Raw genomic sequence first — 23,486 nt, forward strand, 5'->3', positions numbered from 1 at the left:
GAGAGTAAGAACACTTAATTCAAAATTCGTCTTAACACTGGATTTGAGAAGACTGTAGACTTTCAGGGAACATGTGTGATGGCATGTGTTGTAATACACTAGTTTATATAGTTCATTAGTAGGTCTGCTTTGTTTAGGAACACTTCACAGTTATCACAGTTAATATTTACATTATTTTAACTTTGGTATATTTTAGATATTTACATAACAAATATGTCAAAAACTATTTGAGACCAGATTTAGCATATTTATTTGTCCTGGATAATTGTTACACATTTGTGAAATATGTAAAAAAAAAAAAAAAAAAAAAAAAAAAACTGTTACACCTTTAAAAATAATGAAGCAATGATAGAATATTTACCTTAAGTACAGAATTACATAAATGTAAAGTATATTACTCATACCCCTTTTAAAAGTATACCACTTCACATTTGTTCAGTAATTTAGCAGTTTTCCCATGATTATAATAGTATATTTACAATAGTTTAGCATGGTCTGCCATTATTTTTGTATGCATTACCATATCTGTGCTTTACAATGCTTATGTGTTTGTACTGTGCTTTATCTCACTGTGTTATGTTTTTACTAAGGCAATAGGGGATAAAAATTGGGAATTACCCACCATAACTAGGTCGCTTACCAAGTTTTAAAAATAATTAAAAAGAAAAAATAAACAATACTCACACATTACTCCTTTTTTATAATACGTAAATATTGTACATGGCAATAACAGGTTTAATTGAATTACAAATGAAGGGTCTATGTGACAATGGTTTGAGCATAGGTTAATTACATTTATCAAACCCAGTCAATAGAACAATGAGTCAGAACGATAAGCAGTATAAGTGCCACCATACACATACACAAACACTTACACAAGTAGCAATCATAAAGCAAAGTAAAAACAAAGTACATTTCCAATAAAAGCTATGATAAATCAATCTGTCAATACTCTCCATGTGTCAATGCTAGCTCATGCATGTGGTTAAGGTAAGTATAAGCTAAAAAGAAACATATATAAGAAACTTCATTTTGAGGTGGTTTCACAAACCCTGACTAAAATTACTCTAAGATTACCTTACATAAGCTAACATTAAGTAATCTAAAACCTATACATTCTAAAGTCTATAAATTGCAGAAATTACTTGTGTCTGTGAAGTGTTACAATTCCATAGTATGTTGAAACAGCAACCTCTGGGATTAATGTTTTAACAGCACATTGTCAGGGTTCAGCAGGTCTGTCCCCACTGTTCTCTTGCTCAAAGACAGTGGTGGGCCTCATGTAGATATACATAGGGGGTAAAGTGGGCTTTCTGGGTCGATTCTTGAAGCACCCATCACAAAACCAGGACAGTATGGGTTTCACGCAGCTGTGGGAGTATGCCACACATAGAGTGACTGGTAGGGTCGCGTCTATCACACTGACAAGATGGCAATCAGTGATCATTTGGCACTTTACTAACTCTCTGAGGAAAGTTACAGCCTGGAATGGCAGCCAGCAAATCAGAAAAGCCAACACCAGGACTGAAACTGTCTCCAGCATTCTGCCTTGCTTACTTGGCTCAGGCTTGAGGGTGTGATTCAGAGCTCTGTAGATGAGAAGGTAGATAACTCCCAGAAGCAGAAAAGGGATAACGAACCCCACCATGTTCTCACTGCCAATGCACTGTATCTTGAGTGATGCCCCTGGATAAGCGATAGAAAGGTATCGATCAATGCTCAAGCATGTAATGAAGAAGACTCTTGAATACATATAGAGTGATGAGGCAAATGAGCAAAGCTTACACATAACTGACCCAGAGGGCCACCTATTCTGGAGGGTGCTAAGAGTCCAAAATGGAAGAGTGGAAATGAATAATAGTTGACTCTAGTTAAGTTGACAATGTGCATATCCACTGAAGACCTGCATCGTAGGAGACACATCATCCCAACTTCAGTGCTGTTTCCAATCAGTCCAACTATGATAATAGTTATGTATGAAATAAGCATCAGCACGGAAATGAAGTTGTTTCTGCCTAATGGGCAATGTGTTTTACTCCATTGCCCTTCTCCGGCAACTGAGGAGTTAGCAGGGTATTCATCTGTGGAATTGCTGTAGAATGTGCAATTCATATTTATTTATATGATGTTTATCACTTATTATAAATACAAAATGCCACTGATTTTAGTACAAAAGTTTATTCAAAAGTCAGTAACAGGATCCTTATACACAATAAGAAAGAAATAAATGACAAAGGATATGACAACAATGTGTAAGTGGTTTCTTGCAATTTTAATAGAGGACACACTCATTCTTTAATTAAGACCTGGACTGAATCTAAATTATAACAGCATCCTTCAGAAGTATAGTTATGGCGCCATCATGAACTTTTAATTCAGGTCTTAGTATCATTTAAAATGACAGTGCTCCTTTCTTTGTTTTGGATCCTACTTTGAGATCTATTATTTTTGTAAATCATAAATCTTCTGCTCTAATTACAAGTAGCAATACTTAAAATATCTGTTGCTAAATTAACTTAATCAAGGCAGCACATCTACCAGATCTAGTAGAGAACATATAGATTTAACTGAAGCAACCATGCATCATTTTGAGAATTTGGAAAATAAGTTTACTGCAGCACTTTTGAAGCTGACATTTATTACTGCCTTATGGCGTTTTTAGTGCGTAAATATACATGTTATTGTGACCCTTTTATTACAAAACAGTTCATTTGTTTAAAAAAAATAAAATAATAATACCAGTAGTAATTATCAGTGACAGGCTTTCAAAGTAAAATTCCAACGTGACTAATTTGCATTTCCCATCAGCAGCCAATGATTTTGTTTTTTTTATCTGAACTGTTTCACAAGAAAGGTTACATAAAATGTGTCTGCTGCAAAGAGTGCAATTCATTGGCACGTATTTGTTAATTTTCCTGGTAGAGGCACTACATCTATTGGTTAAGTCCAGTGTGAGAGAGTGAGGGAAAGCATCTGGGAAGAGAGATTGTATTGTCTCTTCACACTTTCTTCATGCCTCTGCCCATCAGGCAGGCAAACACCGTCATGACCATTTTGGGCTTCACTTCAACCAGATCTTCTGGGAGGGCATATACTCTGGCTCCGATCTTCCTCGCCATGGAGATGGCGTATCTAAAATGAAAAATAATGGAATGAATTATGACACAATGTCAGTGTCTACTTAATAAGCTTATCATCATCATCATCATTTTTTTTCTGCAAAATTTAAAGAGTGGCTTATCAAAAAAAAAATGGATAACCCACAGACATGTCAGGAGAAAACCATGAAAACTGTATTTGATTGGTTATAGCAAGTTATATCTAAAGCATATTAAACTGGGTTATCAAGACACCCTTCACCTCCTGGACCTAGGGTTTGATTTTCAAAACTTCTGTTGGGCAGATAATAAAGCTCTGGAATTAAAAAAGCCTATCCATTTTATTTTTGAACATTGCAGATTTATACTACTGACATTGAAGGTACAAGTGAATATACAGTATGTACCCAAAATCCACTTAAAGTTTTAAAAATAGAGGTCCTTGGTACATTCAGAGGTCTTTCAAATTGTAGGAAACTGAACAATACAAAGGGTGCTGAAGACAAATGGATTTTAAAAACCATTGTTACCTCACTGCAATTGGCTGTGTAAATTAATTAAAAGAGGAATGAAGACAACTGGATATTTGTTTTAGAATATAGTACATATGGCTTTAGTATAGCCTTCAAGGCTTTAATCACTAGCAACAATGTCACCTGCCCTCAATTTGTTGTGCTTGACATGCTTATATTGTATGCACACGATAAAGCAGTGTTGTACTTGTAAATCTGCATGTCCCTAATTACAGTGAGTAAAAAGCAAAGAACCATCAGATTTTCATCACAATGAAGCCATGTTAAGAACAGGATATCTGAAATAAACACATACTTGGCATTGTTGAGCTTCTCTTCCTCTGACAGATCCTCCATCTTCAGGAGGTCATATCTTATTGACCCGGGCTGGATTGCATCAATTAGATTCAGTACTGGCATGCTGGTGCTGATTTGACCATCCTACATAACAAAGGCATTATCAGCACTTATTTCATACTGACCCTGGTAGGTTTAAGATGGGAAAGGGTTCATGAAGCAAAAACAAGATGATCAAAACTATGGATGCTTCTGGTGGACTTAAGAAATACGTTCGTAATACATACTGCATAGAACAAATGTGGTATTTTCTCACATTCACAATGGAAGACTGTGACATACCTTGAAGCCTGAGATGGTGTCTTTCCCAGCCTCTGACAGTGTTTGGTTAACCCAACTGACAATGGTGTCATCGTTGACCTTCTCACCACCACCAATATCTTCAAGGATATTCAGGGTGTATCTACAAACAATATGGAATGATGTGGTAAACATGCGCTTTCTATAAATATCAATATACATACTTCTTATTAAAATTACTGCTCTTGTATAGAATTACATATCTTGGTGGTCTTTTTATTACAACTTTTATTTGCATTTAATGACAGTTTGTAAATTAACGCTGTACATCACAGCTGTGCAACTGATGGCTCTTGACCAATATGCAGTATAATCTCACCGAGGTTCACAATGTGGCTCTTTTGATTACGAGGTTTCGTATCTCATTTAAGGCTGCTAATAGGTTTGAAAAGAGTACAAAGACAGATGGTTGTCTTTAATAGAAGCTACTTTGTTGCAAAATGCAACAAAACTAACAAGTTTTTCGCTTAAGTACTGAAATAACGTGCCAGTCTAATCTGAAAAATAGTAAAAATAGCAAAAAAATAAAATAAAAGAAGGGATGGACAGCATTGCTAAACATTATAAAATACTTTATAATAAAGGGCAGAACTAATTACTGTTTACAATGTAGTTACACTGTAGTAACAGTTTTCAACATATGTAATAACAATTAAATCCAATGACAGGAAGAGTGACAACATTATATAACTATTTATATTAGAAATAGTTCTTCTAAGTTATATTTGGTAGACAAATACCCTTTATTACAATATAAGTAATTCTGAAGTAAGTTCTTGTTAGCCATATAATTGAATCTGTTACCTGTTTTTGTATAAAGAAGTTTAGGTCTTTTTTTTCTTTTACTCATAACATTTTTGCCAATTTAGCTTCGAACATAAATATACTGAGCTGTCACAATCTCACAGGATAGCTTTGTGATGGCTGACTGCTCAAAAGCAGTTCAGAGAATTCCAATGAAAAAATCTCAGTTTGACGTTTTCTTTTCTTTTTTATTCAATAAAAGATTCCCATCAGGCCACAAGGTGAAGTTACCTTCTCATCAGCTGCCACATCAAGGCCAGGGTTAGTTTGTGATTTCCTTCATTCAGGTCCTGCCCGGCAATACCCACTAGGGAAAAGTTGGCTTTGTTCTTCCCCAATTCAACCGCATAGTTGCAGTTTTCCAGCTTTGCAACAATATAAGAATAATCATTATTGTAAATACTATTTAAAAAAAAAAAAAAAACTAGTACCACTGTTGTATAGAAATCTGATCATTTTACTTTTACATCACCATTCTCCCTTGCTCATGGCATTGCACTTGCCTTATATAATGGGGGGTGATTTGGCTGGGGTGGCAACTTACTTTCTTCATGTTGCCTCCTAGTTTGGGGTAAGGTGGTTTGTTCACTCTGCTCCATTCGACTGGAACCTTGATCTTCTCATACAACTGGAAGATTACCAGAGCATCAGCCAGATCCCTGCAAGAGGTAAATTAATATCTTACAGCCAGATAACTTTTTCAGGATGTGGTTTTACATAAAATAATTGTGACTTTGTTACAACACCTCTACTGGCCACAATGCATTCTCTAATGTATTTGAATGCAATTAGAAACTTCAAAGTCGTATTCAGCTGTTTCATAATAACAGGACAAAGACAAGTACAGTGCTCCCTGACTTCTTGAAATGATGAAAACAATTAATCAGTGAAGGGCACTGTGACAGGGCTAGAAGGCCAGCACATGAAAAAGGGGCAGGGCATAGCCCTGCTGTAAAATGTATTTGTTTTGTATTTCGATTTAAAAATGTATTGTGTATTTCTTTTAGAACGGGGTACCCCTCCATTCTTGTGCAGGTGTATTATTTTGTATTTGTTTATTATTATTGTTATGATTTAGGTATGTATATGTGTGATGGCGTAGCCGTGCGTTTTTGTTTTGTTGTTATTTAAATGTGTTCTGGCAGAGGCAGGGTCGGCAGCTCGTCCTCTGCCAGGAATAATAAAAAATAAAACTTGTGCAGATTGTGGCTGAGGGGTAATGAGATAATTAATAGTTAACCCCTCAACCATAGTAAATTAAAGCCTGCAACTCTCTACACTCAGGGTGGGTGTTCGAGAGTAGGAACGAGAGTGAACGAGAGGAGAAATAAACGGAGATTAAAAAAAAAAACATCAGTGAAAGCAATCTGCCCAGCCTTACTTGTGTTTTGTGTTCATGATTTGTTTTGTTTAAACTTTAGTTTTGTTCTGTGAGAAAGTGTTTTGTTTTTGTTAAACCTTTTATTTTATTTTTGTTGTTTAAATAAATGGCGCCGCAGCCTCTTTTCCCTGCAGTAATGCCTGTGTCTGGTTCCTGCTTTCTGGCCTGACGTTACCACACAGCCATCCCTGTCACAGGCACTTGAACAGTAGATTCTGGATTTGTTTTCTTTTTTTCTTGCAAGTGTGTAACCAGATTTAAAAATGTCAACAGCAAATGGCTGTACCCCATTTACAAAGCCAGAGGTTCATGAAAAGTGTTCTAAACTGTTGTTAAAGAAGTCAGCAAAATTCTAGGACAATAGATGAATATCGAACTGTATATTATTTATAAAAAAACAATAAAAAAAAACATTTAGAGTGCATGCAGTGGAAATCAAATCATGGTAATCAACTTTTTCATGTCATTGATGACTCTGATGTTGTATTTGCACCCATTGCTGGGGTGAATGGCACTGACATGCTTGTTCTGATAATATTAACTGCCTTTTTGCTTGTTCAGATAAAAGAAAAGGTTGCTAATACTGAGCTGGACCAAAACCTAGTAACCCATCCTTTTCTGTGCAAGTGAATACTATCCTACAGTTCTGCTTGTGAGATAAATAAATCAATATAAAACGCAGCAAGAGCAAACATGACAAACAAACGTTTCAGAATTCTCAGTCCTCTAACTGGGCCCGACTGGTCTACAATGACTATTATCATTTACTAGATTTTTTTGGGCAAAACCAGCAGGTTTCACAGACCCCAATTAACACTAATCCTGAAGTAATGTTATTTTAAGTAAGGCAGTCCAAGTGCTAGTGCTAATACAGAAATTCAATAACTTCAACAAAATGTCTAAACTCCCAAGATTCAAGAGACATTTAACAGTCTGGCTAAACATGTCTGTCTCCTTACCCATAAAGATGATTGACTCGTGGATTGACGCCCAGTGAATTCACCCAGTTCCTAAAAGTCCTTTCTTCTCTTGTTTCACCTAGGCAATTGAGGAAAGGTTACCCTTTTCCAAGCATTGAATAGTTACAAAAGCAAAGAAACAACATTTCCAGTTTTCTGGGTGGTTTGCCTTTTGATCAGAGATGTCTCCTCACCTTCAATAGAACTCCAGTCGATGTCCTGGTTTTCTGGTTTCTGTAGAGCTGGGTATTTGTTGAACAGGTTGGCAACAAAAGCCAAGTTCAGCTTGGGATTTCCACGCACAACATCAGTGGCCGTGACAAACTGCCGACATCCCAGTCGATCAGCCTGTACCAGCATGCACTCGGCTCTCTTGACATCATCCTGTTCCTAAAGGGGTTCAATCAAGTTTTTGGATTGAATTGAGCACCGGTGCCATTTCCTCACTGACCTCCCTGCTGCCTTGGTTACCATCTTGGGTTAGGATGTGGTAAGAGTGCAGGAGAAAATAACACAAAACATCTCTTCTTTGAAATAACAGACATCGGGTTAAAATTTCAAAGCTTGTTATTCTAAATTGTCATACAAGTTAGCCATTTTATTTACGTTTTTTCATGTAGTCTTAAAAGATCCAAAAAACAACCAACAAACTTGTATGGCTGGGGGATGATCATTTAAAGACCAAAACACGAACCGTAAGGACTTACTCTTAAACCAGTCATGTCAACTTCAATGGCAGGTATCCCATCTTCCTCTCCCTTGGGTGCAATCTGGCTGAGCAGCTGATAGTAGGCTTTGGAGTCCTTCAGCAATTAAACAAAGGAAATCAGTAACTAATAGCAAAGAACGCCAAAACTTAAATACTTTTAACTGATACAACAAATAATCTTATAAATACTATACAACATAAAGTTATGTCAAACTTGTACATCTGAAGAAAGATACCTTTGCAAGGTTGCAGAAGTCATTCAGTTAAGTTAAGAGGCAGAAGACAGCGAAAAATCCAAAGAACAACAGATACAATACAAAATAAACAAGGATGAAAGGGTTAAGCCAGAGAGAGAGAGAGAGAGAGAGAGAGAGAGAGAGAGAGAGAGAGAGAGAGAGAGAGAAGCCAGGGTGGACTACAGCATCAGACATGATAAAGCCGCTACAAAAAAAACAGAACGTATATTAGCATATATTAACTCATACAGAAATGATAAGTTTTAGATTTGAACATGTTTTTGGCCCTAAGGTAGGTTCAGATACTACACACATCTGGATTCATAACATCAACAGATGCTGACAATTTGTCAACGTTTTATTGCATTAGGAGGTTGTGTGGTCTGGTGGTTAAAGAAATGGGCTTGTAACTAAAAGATCCCGGGTTCAAATCCCAGTTCACCCACTGATTCATTCTGTGACCCTGAGCAAGTCACTTAACCTCTTTGTGCTCCATCTTTTGGGTGAGACATTGTAAGTGACGATGCGTGGTTCACACCCCCTAATATCGTATCTTGTAAAGCGCTTTATGATGGTTGTCCATTATGAAAGGCCCTAACTAAAGATTATTATTAATATCAACTAGAGTTTTAGGATTGAGACATATTTAAAAAAAAAACTATATGAACATAACTTAGATTTTTTATTTATCATCGTGTATTATTTCTTAGCAGACGCTCTTATCTAGGTAATCAAAGAAACTACAAAATGATATTGTAAAAGTCTACCAGAAGCCCCAACAGTACAGTATTTCAAGTTAGATTTTGATTTTTCAATTTGTACGTTTTTCATTATGTATACGGAAAACTACAAAGCAGTATGTAATGCAAGATTTTAACTTAACCTTATTCAGCAGGTTTCATTTGACTTTATGAAGCTAAATTAGTTAATTCTATAGGATACTGGCCACAGCTTTCTAAGCCAATTATTATTTTGCAAGGTGTGGTATTATTGATGTTTTCTAACTCAATGGAGCACAATATTGCAGTAGAGATTCATGGAGCGTGGTCCAGGACTTATAAATGATGGCTTGGGACATTCCATTATTATGTGGGGATTATTTAGGATTCAAAGTAGTTAGAAGTTAAAGGATGTGCAGCTTATTACTTCAACAGACACAAGTTTGCACAATCAGTCATTAAAGGAGCATAAACCAATTCAGGATAATCCTTGGAGTAGAATAGCAAATACTTATAGAAACCAGAAAAATGCAGACTTACATGAGAATCAGCAGAAGGTGACTAAGATGAGATAAAGCAACAGCATGACAGCAAGATGTGTTAGATTGTAAAAAAAAAGTGTAAACTGAAAATCTTTCTGCAAAGTAACAGCAAGCATTTTAGAGACTTGGTAATCATTTTGTCTTGTATCAATGTGAATTGCAGTATTTGTAGGCAGGTCATTCAAAATGCTCCAACAGAATTCTTAGGTAAAACTGATGAAATTAAGTTGACCGCAGTGGTTACCTTGATGTCTGAGCTGAAGTTGTTGACTTTGTTGCAGCCAGCTTTCTCCAGGTGGTAGTTGGCCCAACGCAGAAGCAGCTCCTCTGGTGAAAGCTTCATCAGGTCCTCTAGACTCTCCCCGTCCCGCAGCAGAGCAATCAGGGCTGGGCAGAGACAGAACAGTGGATTGATGAGCATATCCTAATTAATGAATAGGATGTCTTTCAAAACATAAATACAGTACTGTGAGAGGGGAGGGATCTGGACTGGCCAATGGGCGCAGAAGTGAGTGTGGGGAGTTCAGATACCCCGTATATTCCCACGCTGTCAGGCAATGCTTGGTTGACAGGAATCAGTTGTAAGGAATTTGGCTGATGTTCTGTGATTGGCTGGGGGGTGAGACTATACAGGGTGTATGACTGAATAAAAAGGCACTGTTTTGTATCCTCTCTGGCTCATGCAGGTAGTACAGAAGAGCGTGACTTCCCAGCGGAATTCTGACCTAAAAAGGGGAAAACGAGAAACTTTGGAGCAGCGAGTTAGAGAGACAGCGCGGCAGCTCCAGCGTGAGATCCAGGACCGATGGTGCAAGCAAGCCAAGCACTAATGATTCTTTCAGTTCAACTATTTTAGATAGTTAGCGTAGCGGAACTGAGCCATCCCACAGTACACAGGAGAGGGTATAGAACAGTACCTGATTCTCGGGGCTTCCACCGCTAGAGGGAGGAACGAGCCATGGTTGAAAATAAAAACCTGCACCCTATATTTTGTAGTTTTTCCTTAAAGTCTTTTTTTTTTTTTCCTTTTTCCTTTCGCCTTCTCCTTATTCGTTTTTGTTGTCACACCTGTGTGTGTGTGTTTGTCTGGAGACGGGGCACAATACCATTGCTGGTAGAGTGCCCCAAACTATCATAGAAGCCCCTGCCAGCTGAGCACAGGCTAATAAATAAGGACACCTGTGCTGGCGTTTCTTCATTAACCTTTGTGTCTGCCTTGTGTTTTCCCACACCCCTTTCACAAGTACCAAAAGACAATCACGCAATTGCATACTGTACGTAGTAAAACAAATAAACTAACAAATAAAGCATTTGTGCACCTCAAGACTTTTTGAAATTTGAAGTGCTTAAAACAGTGTCCCAAGTTCCAATGTTGGAATCATATTTACATATAGTGGTAATAGATGACATCCACCAGGTGGCGTATGGACAAAAAGTAAACCCCTTAGAACCAGATTCCCAGTTTAATACAATCTCATCTAAAATATCACTAGTATAAATTAACACAGTGTACCGAATAAGCAGTCTGTAGATCTGCAGATTTGTAACTGTGTGTCTGTGATGTAGCGCCCCCTTGCTGCACGGGCAGTGTATGTCAGTTGCCAGCTCGACTACAGTGCTGGCAAATAATGGAGCCTCTGTTGGGCTGAAACACCAGTGTCACACTTTTACTAGCGGTCAACGGAGTCCTACCTTATATACTGGGGCATTCCTGTTTTACAAAACTAACTTATAAGCAAGTTGAGCTAGTCTCAGCTCCTGCAACACAAGCTTAACAGATACTTGCTACTATTTACAGTTATTTTATAACACCGTGCATGACTCTCCTCTCCTCTCCTCTCCTCTCCTCTCCTCTCCTCTCCTCTCCTTTTTTAAATCCTGTTACGTGTATTATGCAGGTGATTGTACATCATATTCAACAAAAGGTAATAAGAGGTAAGAAAATGGATTTAAAAAACCTTGGTTAGCATATCTGCTTTTTACATATTGTAGCTATCTACTCAAAGCTTCTTTTTTACCTTCGTTCCTGCTGATTTCAATGTCTGCAAACAAGCCAATCTTGATGACCTGCCACAGCAGACCCAGCACCAGGTAGGGCTTCCCCTCCTTCAGGTCCTCCGCCCCAATATTCACTACGTGACACCCAATAGCTGAGGCAGAGTTCAGAGCCAGGTTAAGGTTTTCCTGTCAAATATCAGTTAAAATACACATGATTAAAGCTTTGTAATTGTTTTCTTTGTAGCATAACTGAAAGTAAATGCATAATGCTTGCATGCTAATCTTCAAATTAATCATGGTAAACATTTAGAGATGCAATATGTAATAAAGAATACTTGAGCTGCATTATGCTTGTATATCCAGTACCTGGATGGTAAAAGGTGTGAGTTTCTTTTTGTTGATTGTTCTTTCGTCAATGGTGTCAGGCACTGAAAGGTTGATCATCTTACTGGAAAGAGAAAATTAATTTTAACTAATGTATTCTTGTTTAGATTCACCTTGTGTATCTTGGTTTCAGTCATCACATCCTGGTGACTTTTACAAACTCAGACGTTTAAAGAATTCCCTCTGGCCTTTACAGAGCTCTCAAACACGTCTTTAACAGGTACCCTTGAGTGTGTCCATTAACCTGTGACTTGTACACCTGCAGTGTGGCTCTTTAAATACAAAATTCAAATCACACTTCTTTTCCCCAAAACACTGTGGACCCAGAATTGTGAAATCAGCGGGATAAACAATACAAATAAATACATAAATACATAAATAAATAAATAAATAAATAAATATTCAGACGTGAGTTAAAAATCAAATTTAAGAATTTATTTTAAAAAGACAAGCCCTTTAATACAAAACAGTTATACCTAGAAAGATCCCATAGTTAAATAAAAAAAAAAAAAGTGAAACAAAGCAGTAATGCTTTAGCAGTTAGAAGTAAATACAGGAGCCCCTACCAGAGAACAATCCCATCCCTGACTGCGCTGAACAGGTCGTCTGTATTGGGGTCCATCGGGAGAACATGCTTACAGTCTGGATCACTTTCCAGCTTTGTATTAACCCAGTTAACAAAGGCGTACTTTTCTTCCTCTATTAATACAAGAACAGGTATTCCAAATTACTGAAGGTAACTTTAAACCCATAAACCCTGAAAGGAAGGCTTATATACTCATTTCAACAAAGGGCTGGTGTGCTTGTCTATAAAGAAGTATACAGAAAGTTTGACTGCACAGCAAGAACGGGAGCACTGAAAACGGATATGAATATGGCACATTATATGACAGATGATTTTTAAACCACACATTTAATGCTTACCTTTGAGGCAGGTTCTATAATAGTCTGATATTGTTTTTATAATATAACCATACCGTAAATACAGTCAAAACCGCTTAAACCTACCATTGTTAATGTCACCTTCCGTTTATTATTCCCACAATAATTATAATGGAAGTCATTAGCGGCAAGTTCCTGATAATATCACTTTGGTTATTATCACACACTGGTAATATCACTCACAATTAATCGTCTGTAATATCACTTAGGAGAAAAAAAGAATAAGTTGTTGTACAGTATTGAAATGTTATGAATATAACGTACAGTAGCACAAAATCGTCTACAGAACACTGCAATGTGTATGTGTGCAGCTTTCTTGCGGTGTTTTGGACATGCTGACTGTACAGTGAAAATGCATTTTATTAATGCAGACAATAACTAGACTATACCTAGTACTATATTTGAGTTCCACTACAATGCACACATATATAATTCAAATTGATGATGCATTGAGAGGACTTTATTATTCAAACACAAGAAGCAAAAAATGTGACCTCATTAAAGCCTTCAAATACAGCTCAAAACATGCCTGTGTATATCTTTTTTTTAATTCATTACATTTTGCCATTTCTCATCACAAAACAAATTCAAACAGGGGAGCTTCAGTCAAGCAACATAACAAGAAAGCACATGTTACTAAGAAGCTCCAAATAGGGAACCAGGGTGATTAGTCGATCAATGAATGGTTAATTGAGGCAAAAAAAAGCAATGGCGATCAATAATTGATTAATGGATCAACTCTTGCCCATCTATTGAGCAGTGACTGTGCTCTATTGAGCAGTGACTGTGCTCTGACGTGGCTCTGCTGCTTACCTGAGTAGGAGTGCTGTGTTCCTACGCTAGACTGCTCCGAGGTTCCCCCAATGGCACAGATTCCTTCCTTCTTATTGATTGCCTTTCTGAAGGTTTTGGCAACTTCTGTGCTCTTTAGCCCATGGACAACCTTTTTTATTTTTTAAAAAGAAAAGGCCTTTTAAAAAACATCATAAAAGTTTACCATAGTAAAAGCATAGCAAAGTGTAATAAAGCATAGTGAAAGCATGGTAAAGCATAGGTAAACACTAAAATATTGCAAGCTATAGAAAAGAATATTAATAAACATGGCAAACTAGGGTAAACTATGGTAAATGTATAGTACCATGGGAAAAGCATGGTAAACTTTCATAAGAGACATCACAATATGCTGTGTTTGCTTTTATTATACCTGATTCTTAAATGTCTAATTATTCAGGAATTCCTATTCATAAAACTTTAAGGTCTGTTTTTTGAAGAGTGTTTTATGAACATTATGTTTAGGGCTTCCAGTTTTCAGGTTTTATTTTTGATCACGTGATGTCCCTTTAAACACATTTTTCATTGATCTCACCTGATTATATCTGAACCCGCATTTTGTTCTGGCTCTAATCCGAATTCAGTTTATTAATTTCCACGGCATTAGTTTCTAGTAGTGCATTGCTAATTTAAACAATCTGGTATTCAGTTCAGGCTTAATAATTAATTAAGGTTTAAAGGGAGGGAGAACTAGAAGCCTTAATTATGCTGAAGTAATACTGAAAAACAGACAGATCAAACATTGTTTAAAACAATCCTAACCTTTTTGTGAATAGGGCCCACTATTCCTTCATGCGAACATTTTCCTCAGTTTAACAGTTTCTATGTTACCTGCCAAGAAGGAAACATTTGCGAGCACAAGACCACCACTAACTTACGTTTATAAACTTGTCAAAGCTGATCTGTCCATCATTGTTCAAGTCTCCAGCAGACGTGAGGTTTTGAATGATTTCACGGATTCTGTAACCAGGTAAGGAAAAATTTGCTGCCTTGAATAAGTCATTGAGATCATTGGTGGTGATGAACCCATTGGAATCAACATCTGCAAAAGAAAGAAAGAAAGAAAGAAAGAAAGAAAGAAAGAAAGAAAGAACATTACACATTGTGAAACACATCTTTCATGCATATTTTTAAACTTTTGTTTGACTCCCTTTCTGCTAAAGCATCACTTAATTGTTTCTGGATAAAAAGATTTTACTGTACAAATGTATTAATCAGTATGGCATCTTATTGAATTATTTTTAGTATCATGATGTATCATCGGGTATATAATAACAAATTATAACAGATAAGGTGTTACAATTCAAACCATGAGTGGACCAGTGTCTCTTAGTTTAGGATTTAGGTAGAGTTAAACCATCTGTGCTTGTTAAGTGAAAAAGGAAGTTTGGTTCAATACCTGCAAACCGAGATGGCTGAGGATGACCACATCCTTACTAATAAATCAATGGGGGGGGGGGGGGGAGACAGAGTAGACATCTGATGCAATAATTAACAAATTGTCTGAAAGCAACCTGCCATGCTGGTAATGGAACTGCTGTAGCAACTGAATAGAATATATATAATATTGCAGGGTTCTAACAACTACATGCTGACATGAACTTTACAACTAGCTTATAATATACAGTTAAATAAGAATAATTCAAAAGTACAGTGAATTTAATCAAACATTGTTTCCATCAGATACAAGCCATCTGATACAAACTATCAGAAAATATTTAGAAGGCTGTATCACATCGATATTGGGGTCTGCTATACACACATTATAAATCAGTAACAGCTGAGGTACTGTGTGTCTCTTGATACGTTGGTGACAGGTGTCAGATGCGAGGTAGGTGTGATTTGTTAGGTTCTGAGGGATTCTGAGAGGATCTCTCACCGATCTTTGCAAAAGCTTCTCTCAGCTCCTCTACTTCCTCCTGAGAGTACTGTGTTGGTGCAGCCATCGTCTCAAATGCTCAGCAGCTGAAACCTAAAATCACATATTCTTATTTAGTGCATGTATCCTCTGTCATAGAAACTAGCGATCAGGCACAAGAGGGTAGTACAGTAATACAAAAAGAGAAGCTTGTTTCTTTGTCCACATTCACAATGATATTCTCACTAGGGCTATGGGTATTTCTCATAGCAGTGGTATAACTCTGTTAAAACCTTTTAATTGTCACAACTTTGAATGAAATGTTTGACATAACAGGGATCATATTCTTGTTTTACTAAGTGACAGACCTCATCAGTTACAAAACTTAGTAATCCCTTTTTCATTTGGTTTTAATTTAGTTCCCTTTTATTTTTCAAAAGTAATACCTATTTTAAAATCTGGAATGTTCCTTCAACACCAAACGAAATTGCTGCAGACTTTAAACAGCACTCTCTTTACAACTGTGCAGTGCCTGCAGCAGTAACTTCTGCTGAGGTTTCGTTATGAAACTGCCTCTAACAACTTCTACTTCAGCAAAAAACCACAAGCATATTTGAACATTTTTTATCTCATCCAGGATAGCTTGAGTCATATACAAACAATCCCCTCTAAGAGTTTGCAGTAAAGCAGACACAGTAAAAGCATTGTGTAAAAATCCCCATAAATATTTACCAATCCTAAAATGCCTGTCCATTTCACACCATTGCACAGTAACTAGGGATGTGAACACTTAAAAAGTTTAAATGCTTACATTTTGTTTCCAAGTGTTAAACATATAGAATTTTGCATCAGAAATATGTAGAGATTACGCATGCTAATACAGGGGTTAGCCATAGTGTCTACATAATAGTAAGTGTACAGTGAGGGCCTATTTATTTCATATGCAATTACATTTCTTATACACTGTTTGGTTACAGACATTCCCAATACAATTAAGTTTAAACTTTTAAAAGCATTTAATACAAAAGTTTTTAGGAAATTAGACAGACGCTAAAAACCCTCACGGTTACGAATGTTTTCAGTCTTGAATCTGTACACAACATGGTGCAGTGGATGTTGTAAAAACGGGAGTCTTTAGAGACTCCTAACACTGTATTGTTGTAATTTGGTTCTGTGAAGACTACTGTATGTGAAAAGATGTTCTGTCAAGAATACTGTATGTGAAAAGATGGATTATCAAATCATGAAATATAGATTAAGCATAGAATATCTATTTTTGTATCTTTTTTTCTGTTGTACATATCCAGCCTGTAAATAGCATAGAAACAGCTTTATGCGAACACCCACAGCATATTCCATCTCAGCAGACTCATCAGATGCATAGCCATTCACTGTGGGATGCATGCAGCCATCATAGAGTGGCATCCTCTGTATAGTTTGCATCTGTACCACATCCTGTAGCATAAATTCCCAGAATTGGTAACCTTTAGAAAAGTGTTTAAAATCAACCTTCTAGAGTGGTTCCAATGCAAAATTATCAGATCTAAAATACTTTTTTTTTTAACTTAAGACATATCTTTTTGCATGGGTTGTTTAAGGTGCTGGATTTCTTAAGCTACAGTAATGGTAATCACTACGTGAAAAAAAGCCATGAATGGTGTGGATTTCTTAATTTTTTCCCTTTATTATTATTTTCAATTCTATTTCCTAATTAAACTTCATCAGACTCAAGGGGGACCTGACATACAGGCGATTATGCTTAGGGTTTCCCCTTTTCTTCCAAGTTGTGTCAGAAAATTTCCAAGAAAATTTCCATTTCTTTCTTGAGAGGCTTAGGGGCCTACTTAATCTATACTTCAGTAATGTTCCTGTTAATGCTGAAATAGTATTCACAATTAATGATTCATATGAGCAGTGGGACCATAGGTGATGAAAGCACAGCCTAGTATTATATTTCAAATATGGTGGTGCCCTTGCATCCTCTAAAACAAGAACCAAGGAACAAAAACTGATTAAAATCGCTATTAAAATAAAGACAAAACATCCATTGTATTTGTCTCAGTTTTTGGTAGTGATGTACCAGATGTACAGATGTCTTTAAAGCTGCTGCAAGGGCAGAGCATGGTGGGGTATTTTAAATTGAACCCTGCCCTCTGTTCTATGCACATGCAATCCTTGGCCTGACTCAAAGACAGCAAAGACAATAATTCACACCAGCTGTAATGGTGAACCAGTCAGACAGTAACACTTTCACACATTACAAACAGACATGAGGGCTGAATCAAAATCAAGCCAGACTCATTTAGTAGATGGACGATGTGTAATATGTTTGCTGTGATTAATAAACCAAAAAAGAGTTATATCTGTTATTTCATTCAATTGACCACATTGCATCCCATGATGAATCTAACTGTATTTACAGTTACTGTTTTATTTTGACAATAAAACCAAAATGTTAAATTTAACAAACAACAGTACAGTATGATAAACTGCGATTAAACAAAACATATAAAACTTTAGTAACTTCACAGTACACATGCTGTAATTAATTTTAGGTTCATACTGAAAAGGGTAGCATTTTGTTTTTATACTTAGCTTCGGGACAACTGTTTCATTTGAAAGAAGAAACTTTCACTTCAAATTGAATAAAGCAATTAATACATCATTAAATAGCACATTTATGTTAACAATATTTCTGCTAATTTCTGCTCATATAAGTTTTTGTTATACTGGCAGTGGGAAATCCCTAAAGTCATGATCCAAAAATAGGACGTACAGTTTTAATAAGCGATATTTTCCTGTCTAGTCAAATCCCTTTATGTGAATCAATCTGGTCAGCAATTCTCATTTGCCTTCATTTTGGTGAACAGATTTCATGTGAAACTTACTTTAATAAGACAAAAACTGATTATAAATATTTGGGTGTAATTCTGTACAGCCAGCATTCCTTGAAGGTGCAGTGAGAATATACCATAATGTTAAATAACCCAATATAGCAGAAATACAGATAAAGTCTAGAATCTGAAATACTTCAAATTGCAGCATCCCGCGAATCCCAGAAGTATAATATAAAAAGCTGAGAACTTGAAATAGTATCCAGCCCTGTGAATTTTTAAACACATTGTAATATAACCAAGATCACAATATTACAATTTAAAAGCTTACAAAAAATCACACATTGCTGACTTGCTTTCCAAATCTTTTTAGAGAAATTACAATTGATCAACTTTACAGAAAAGAATGCAGGTCTGTACTGTAGTAAATGAACAGTGTTTGTAACTTGCCCAAGGCAGTTATATTAACCATGTGCCATCTAAGCATTAATGCCTGTGTTCTGCAGAGCGAGGCCACTGGGTTCCTGTTGAGCTGTGGTACAACCTGCAAAAATCTCTTGAGCTCAAACAGCAGCAGTGCATTAACAAATTAGCAGACAGACGTGCCCAGCAAAGGTCTCCCTGCACAGTTCCAGGGCCCAACTCTAATGGAGACACTCGGGATAAAAAGCGACAAATTCAAATATTACCTTGTTAAAATGTCACTCTTGGTTCACTCTGAGTAAAAAAACTCTTTGTTCTGCTCTGCAGAAAGACAATCAGTAGCGGCCACAGCAAAAGCGACAACTAAACCCAAACTAAAAGGGAAGGAAGTGACAAATCATAATTCGTGTTGTGTCTTTATAAGGCAATCTAACTGATGAACTCCCACCTTCTCACATGTGCAAAGTCCCTTGCAAATTAAATTAACAGAACATTTCCATTTCAGAACCTTCTACAGAGTGTATTAAAAATAATTGAAATTTCTAGCATATGCCTTAGACCTTTCTGGGAGGAGTTATTGTGTCTAGATATTAAAGATCCCACTATTCTTTTGAAATGAAGATTAATTTTCTTCAACTTCTGTTCAATTCTCAATACATTGGTTGTAATAAGATATCTAAACGGCGCTATACTGCTTAAGTATCTTCTACTCATATGGATTAATGAATACCACAATGACAATAACATATATTATGAATTTTATGAAACATTTGCTGTCAGCAGTATAGCGTATTATAACAAGGCAGATGCATTTACAGAATCAGAAAACTAATTAAGTAGCTAACGTCATACTCCTAATTTGGTTGTGTAAATCATAGATGACCACATTATTTCTAATATGGGAAGTGACATTGTTTCCTTAAAATTTCTCTTAGATTAAAACGTTTGAATTGTGTTATTGCTCACAGTGCTCTCATTGTCCAGTTGCCTACAAAGATAAAAACATCTTATACAAAGTAAAGCTGGGCAACCAGTCACAGGCTTCTGCAAACTCCTGCATATCTTAAGCAGAGTCCCACTGCCAAGTACTGCAGCAGGCAGTATTTGATTTGTTACACAGTACACTTAAAATTGGCTTTCTAAAAGTATGTTGGAAACATTTCTTGTATAACTGCTACAACTTTAGTGCCGGTTGTGGAACCAGACGAGCATTGATGGCTCCCTCTTGTTCAGCAATGTTCTTATGTTCTTAATATTATGTTTATTTACATTAATGTCCTTGCCTGGATGTGTGGAAAACAAACTTCCAATTCATACCATATCATGGTAAATCTGTCGGGAGTACAGCATCTTATATGAACGTATACAAACCTTGTCATTGTTGTCAACAAATACATTTCAGGCTGTGTTAGTTGGAATATCTCAGAACTAACATTATGTATGGATAATAAAATAAAGACATTTATTCTAGAATCATCTGGAATAAGTGTAAATTATTATATATATATATCCAGTAAACAAGAATGGTTTTCCTGAGAATGTACATATACTTTTTATCTACTTTCCTGAATATAAAAACATGTGCTTTTCTTACTGAAGAACATGAACTTCTTCCAGCCTTTGCTGTATAATGGGATAATAATGTACTTTTCAACTACAGTTGTTGTAAATTCTATGGTCCTAAATTAGAATGATTATAAAAGCCACCCCAAATGAATATATCTTTATTTAGGATACTATATGAATATCACCTGAATAGCTTTAAAATGATGTGTGAACCTCATAGTGATACTAACTTTAAATATTATACATAAGCAGAATATCATTGGAAAAGAGCTCTACTGGAATGAAACAGCCATTGTTTTTGCCACAATTTTATAAATAGCCTGTTTATATGTAGTATAAAAGTAAGGGTTTAATATTGATGATATCAATCCATAATTGTGTGTCAGTTTATTAATAATTAAAAGTGTAACTGAAAATTTGGCAAGAACAGTAATTTGCAGATGTCCTTGGCTGTGAAACAGTATATGGGCAGCAGAAACTGTACATCTGAATAAACAGAAATGTCAATGTCACAGAAAAATCAATCCACCACAGCACTGCAAGTCTAACCCTGCCCTAAGCTGGGTCAAAGAAATGTGTGTGCATATTATTCAGATATTGAGGAAGACAGCTTGTGTCACTGCCGAAGGTGCTCGTAATCATTTCCTGCCTACGGATCCACATACACAGGATGCATTATAGTATTGTAACTGCATGAATACTCTGGGTAAATTCTTCAGACATGCATAAGTCTTTACTTCACCATAATCAACAATACAGCAAACACAAAAAATGAAAGTTACAATTTTTTTGTAAAATGTAGAGAACAAAATTGCATTATAGCTCAGGTACTCTTTTATACTATTCCACTACTCTGGGAAGTGCATTGTACTCTATTCCCCGTACCACTGCATTTACATTAGAGAAAACACAAAAGAGCAGTGTGTGGGTACTGGAATCACGAGAAATCACAGCCCTGTATTTTACACATACCACATTTACACAACATCTTCGGATATTATGAGGAAAGTCCAACATATCTTTAATTTTCAGGGATTCGTTAATTGAATCAGCCCATGCACTTGTTGTGTTCTATATTTCTATATTTATAACATCCTTAGCTACTACATCAGTATTGCAGTATTCCAGATTATGTAAGGTGGCAACACAATGGCCTCTTGGGCACAGCTCTGAGGGACACCGGTCAAATTGCACAAATCTGTGACATGAAATATAATGATTTGCTGAGGCATCTGAGGTTATTTGGCATGAAGATGTTAGAAAATAAATTAACCATGAGAAGTTTTGTTTATGTAATCAGCGCTCAGTACTCTAATCAGCAATAGATGTGGTTGTCTTTAAACTGATAGACCAGCAGTTCAATCGGTCTACATTGTACTGCTACAACCCAACATCAATTATTCACACAATGTATCCTGTTCGCGTAATGATAGGACCAAGTCATTCAAATACATTGGCATATCCTTTATAAAAGTTTATAACAGTAAATTTGTATGGTGCACTTCATTGTAATACCTGTGCTGTACAAGTGATATTCCTACACCACAAAATGAGAAGCTTTTCTTAAAAAAACAACAACACATACAGTACAGTTTTTAAATTGAAAAACAAGATTCAGGTTTTGTAGGTAAGGTAGTATTAATAGTACACAGATAATAAAGTTGTTTGCCCCAATAAGGCAATAGGGACAGACAATCACCTCAACAAATTTGACTAGGGCTGAATTCATTCAATCTTATTTATGGCAACACTATAGTTATATATAATATGGCTGTTTCAGCACCATAATTGTATTTAACCCGGGCCTAGGATACTCTTTATAATTATAAATGAAATAACGTCAACTTATGAATTTATTCAATAATCCAGTGGTATACAATTTTACACATATTTTGCAAAGGCAATACACTAACAGTATATATATATATATATATATATATATATATATATATATATATATATATATATATATATATATATATATATATATATATAAAAATATAAAAATTACAAATAAACATACAGAATAGTCCACTCATGAACTCAACACATTACAATACACGCGGTATCGTATTAAATCTGTGAAATAACTTACACTAAATTACTTTGCTGAATACTTACTGTAAAACGTGTATTTGGTCTTACTTGTCATTCATGGGAAACTTAATCAGCATCCTTCAGTATACCAATAAACAAAGTTTAAACCGACCGATACTGTACTTTACCTAGCATTCCACAGTGTACCACTGCAGTGAACCAGATGTGCCGCTCGTATGCACCCGGCAGAGGCACCCTGTTATATTTGCTCTGCAGGAGCACAATCGCAGAGCTGTCAATCAGGCAGCTGAAAAGTGGGCTGGTGTGCAGAGCGAATCTTCAACGTTGCTAGGGCCGTCTCCAAGGACGCCCGCAGAACAGAAACGTGCACAAAGCATTGGACTGTTCACAATTTTTGCAAGTTTTCAGTCCTAAAAAATGGCAATGTAACTTTATAATTGCAACAGAATATAATTTTCCCGTTTTTCTTTGTGAAGATTGATGATGATTTTTAAAAAAATAACATTCCATTGTTATTGAAACCGGTAGGTAAACTAAAAGTTATATTTTCTTGTTTCTTTAGCGATTATTTGGTGAAGTTATTTGGGGGTTGTTGTCATTTATTTCTTATTACATTATATTAATTGTGTGATTATCTTTATTAGTTGATAGTGTACTCTGAATTAAAGTCGCGTTTAAAAAAAAAAAAAAAAAAAAAAAAAAGTGTTTGCTGGGCAAAGTGCGAGTGGGAGTGCTGAAAGTCTTAGAGCAAAACTGTAACCCATGTATATGATGGAAGCCGGTTCACAGCATTTCAATCCAGGGGGTGAAGTGCTGTGAACGCCCCTGTTGCTGGGATATGGGGAGAGAAACCAGAGCGACCTAGTAAGTTCTACCTTTTGTCACCTTTTTTTTTTTTTTTTTTTTTTTTTTTTTTTTTTTTTTTTTTTTTTACAGGTTCTGATATAATTAACATCATTGCTGACAGAGTAGGTT

General features: G+C 36.1%; 1 protein-coding gene across 1 annotated transcript; it reads right to left on the reverse strand.

The window, feature by feature from the left end:
* Positions 1-2,167: 2,167 nt before the first annotated feature.
* LOC121320548 (plastin-2-like) lies at positions 2,168-19,261 on the reverse strand. Its single transcript, XM_041258961.1, has 16 exons — positions 19,154-19,261; positions 15,652-15,744; positions 14,651-14,814; positions 13,755-13,884; positions 12,566-12,698; positions 11,982-12,063; positions 11,636-11,801; positions 9,862-10,004; positions 8,119-8,214; positions 7,606-7,801; positions 7,412-7,490; positions 5,616-5,730; positions 5,303-5,436; positions 4,250-4,370; positions 3,927-4,051; positions 2,168-3,132 (listed from the first exon to the last, which is right to left on the reverse strand). Exons 2-16 carry the CDS (start codon positions 15,716-15,718, stop codon positions 3,000-3,002), a joined length of 1,884 nt encoding a protein of 627 aa, XP_041114895.1. The 5' UTR covers positions 15,719-15,744; positions 19,154-19,261; the 3' UTR covers positions 2,168-2,999.
* Between the last annotated feature and the right edge of the window lie 4,225 nt (positions 19,262-23,486).

Source organism: Polyodon spathula, chromosome 9, assembly GCF_017654505.1.
Source record: "Polyodon spathula isolate WHYD16114869_AA chromosome 9, ASM1765450v1, whole genome shotgun sequence".
NCBI classification, from domain to species: domain Eukaryota; kingdom Metazoa; phylum Chordata; class Actinopteri; order Acipenseriformes; family Polyodontidae; genus Polyodon; species Polyodon spathula.

Coding starts and splice junctions, on each gene's coding strand:
- LOC121320548 (XM_041258961.1), bottom strand. CDS start 15,718: ATGGCTGCACCAACACAGTACTCTCAGGAGGAAGTAGAGGAGCTGAGA. Junction 12,699..13,754: donor AACACAGCACTCCTACTCAG/GTAAGCAGCAGA, acceptor TTGTATTAATAG/AGGAAGAAAAGTACGCCTTT. Junction 5,731..7,411: donor CGAGTCAATCATCTTTATGG/GTAAGGAGACAG, acceptor TACCTCTTGCAG/GGATCTGGCTGATGCTCTGG.